General features: G+C 38.1%; 1 protein-coding gene across 1 annotated transcript; it reads right to left on the minus strand.

Moving 5' to 3' along the window:
* Positions 1–212: 212 nt before the first annotated feature.
* On the minus strand, positions 213–2,495 carry LOC122802069 (P2X purinoceptor 7-like). The gene is made up of 2 exons (XM_044071780.1): positions 1,358–2,495; positions 213–713 (listed from the first exon to the last, which is right to left on the minus strand). Exons 1-2 carry the CDS (start codon positions 1,735–1,737, stop codon positions 527–529), a joined length of 567 nt encoding a protein of 188 aa, XP_043927715.1. The 5' UTR covers positions 1,738–2,495; the 3' UTR covers positions 213–526.
* Positions 2,496–2,788: the final 293 nt, after the last annotated feature.

Genomic DNA, 2,788 nt, shown 5'->3' on the forward strand with positions numbered 1-2,788 from the left:
TACCAATCTTTCAATAGGTCTATTCTATTAAATTTCTTATACATTCATGAAGGGTGCATAACCAAGCCCTTCATACTGCCAATACTGGTTACTCGATTAGTTATTTCTAAGTAGTGCAAACATAAACAGCAGTCATTCTGATGCATGCATTACTGCAATCAAAGTATAATCTGTAACTTGTACTTCACACTCCTTTCCATGGAAGTCTTCTATAAACTGACAAGGATAAAGGTTTACATCCAATTTATTAACACTATTTAAGTAAATATGTGACATACTAAAAAACAAATTTTCTATGTAAATTGTAAATTTTCATTCGCAGTTATGGCCATTACATATGTAATTGTTTTATACATCAACCATTATGATCCACAACATAGTGTTACAGTTAATTCAGTTGGTTAATACATCAATAGAAATCCACCATGTACTACATAAATTGCACACTACACAATCCACACAATGCATAATTATTATTTTTTCCAGCTTCTGACAGCTTCAACAACTTGACAGTAATCTTCAAGTGCTACTCTGTAAACTCCCAAAAACCTTCAAAAGCCTGAAAGCCAACATAATCATTTTCCTCCGAGGGGAATCTTTGACGTATACTGTTCACAACACATGAGGGGATGACCACTCGATGTCCATAACCAAGTTTTTTATTATCGTACATCCATAGCACATATGCTCGGTAGGCAACGAATCTGTATACTCTGCATAACAGGAAAGGGTCACAGTCACTATAATGTCTCGAATGTTAATGCATACAAAATGCTATAAACTGCAGTGCTACACATCCTCCACTCTAGTAATGCTAACATGCATAGTTTTAACCAAACCGAAAATTCAAATGCAAGCCAATGCAGATGACTCAGTGTGGTAGTAATATACTGCACACAACATTACGTGTCAACATGCACTCAACTGTCACCCACTTGGTAGTGCCAGTGCGTGCAACATGCAAGTAAACTAATCTCTGTTTCTGTACAGGGCAGATCAATAATTAGCAACTTAATATCAACTGTGAAATTACATCTGCAATGCTGTTTTTCATTTATCAAATCTGACATCCCTAGAAAACATCACAGCATGAAAACTCTGCTGTCTGACAGCCACAATTTTGTCAAAGTTCAACAGTTTGAAGGTCTGTGTCAGTTCAGTGCAATAACATCATCCATACATGGACAACAGGTACTACAGGCCGTTCACATTCTATAGCAATCATAAGCATGTCATGCTACAGTTCATTTTTAGTGAAATCAACCATATCAACTGTAACCCGTGAATTCAATAACACACAAATTAGTTAAGACAATAATCATGACATGCAGACTGATAGACTATGACTGTTTTTTACCTGTTTGTCCACTGTGTACGTTGAAAATGACCTTTGAAGTAGTACATGGCTCGCATAAGGATGTGTAGCATATGTGTCGTTAGGCAAGTACTTTCAAATAGTGGATGTGCAGTAATGCAATGTGGTGGTGGCTGAATTTCAATGATTTTGGCTTTGGCACGGGTCGATGATGCACAGCAGTAACATTCACGTGCAGTACTCATTGGTATGCAGAGCTGGCATGTGCACCATTTCATGTCTTCATCTGCGGTCACACAAGCATCATCCTCCTCACTGCTACTGCTGCATCTGCGTGCTCGTTTAGGTGGACGCTGACCATCGGTATATACTGGCTCGAAGCTGTATGGCACAATGGTACGCGACTTCTGCTGGGAGGCCATCCTTTCTCAAAGTCCACGTTTGGCAACTGAAACAATGCAACACTACTGCAATGTTACCACTACAAACATTAGAAAGCTGTCATGCACTTGAACAGTATTAGGTCCTGTTTTAACTCAAGAAAACTTACAGGTGTTATGACACTGTTGAGACCAGGCAATCCTATGCCAACCCAAGGAACTCATTTTGATGAATCATACACCCCATATGCAAGTCCATAGCTTCTGCAGCAGTTATACTGTAACCGTTATAAACCCTCACACACAAATACTGTCTGCAACCTCTAGTTGTCTAATGATGTACTATGTTCATCTACAACTATGTTTGTAATTAATTGCTATGTTAACCAAATTGTTAGTCGCTATGTAAATCCAATGTAACTACTGTCTGTATGCTTTAACTGTGGAGTTTTTCTCCCCGGGCCTCCGCTGAAAATGGACCTACTTCCAGTTGCACACTCCCGGTCACCAAATGTATATTAAAAAATTAAAAAATAAAAAAAATTGTGCTGCCCTAACAATCCACAGAATTAGAGGCCTGAGGACTATCCGATGTATTATCCGGATAAATACTTCTCACTCCAAGGAGACTCATACTAGTACATTGCATGAAGATTACCTTCAGTCAGACATTGACCATACCAGTGGGAACATACATGTTGCCGGAGTTAAAAAACAATGAGACGGATACTAGGCGTACGAGTCACGGAAGTGCGGAATAATTAACACAGGTCATTATTGATGCATTTGCAAAGTCAGAGAGAGCCAGAGAGACACCTATGTGCATGTGTATATAGATATATTTACAGAAATATATGTGTAAGAATATACCTTCCAAAATAGGACATACAACCTTCAACGAAGGTACGCCCATTCACGCATGTCTCCACGCAGAAGACGCTCTAGCTGATAATCGAATCAGACAGCGTGTGCGAAAATGCTACAGCATGCACCACCACCGTGATACACACACATATTACATATATATATATATATATATATATATATATATATATATATATATATATATATATATATATATATATATATATAT

The sequence above is a fragment of the Protopterus annectens genome, chromosome 5.part0, assembly GCF_019279795.1.
Source record: "Protopterus annectens isolate FY-2018-M chromosome 5.part0, PAN1.0, whole genome shotgun sequence".
In the NCBI taxonomy this organism is placed as follows: domain Eukaryota; kingdom Metazoa; phylum Chordata; order Ceratodontiformes; family Protopteridae; genus Protopterus; species Protopterus annectens.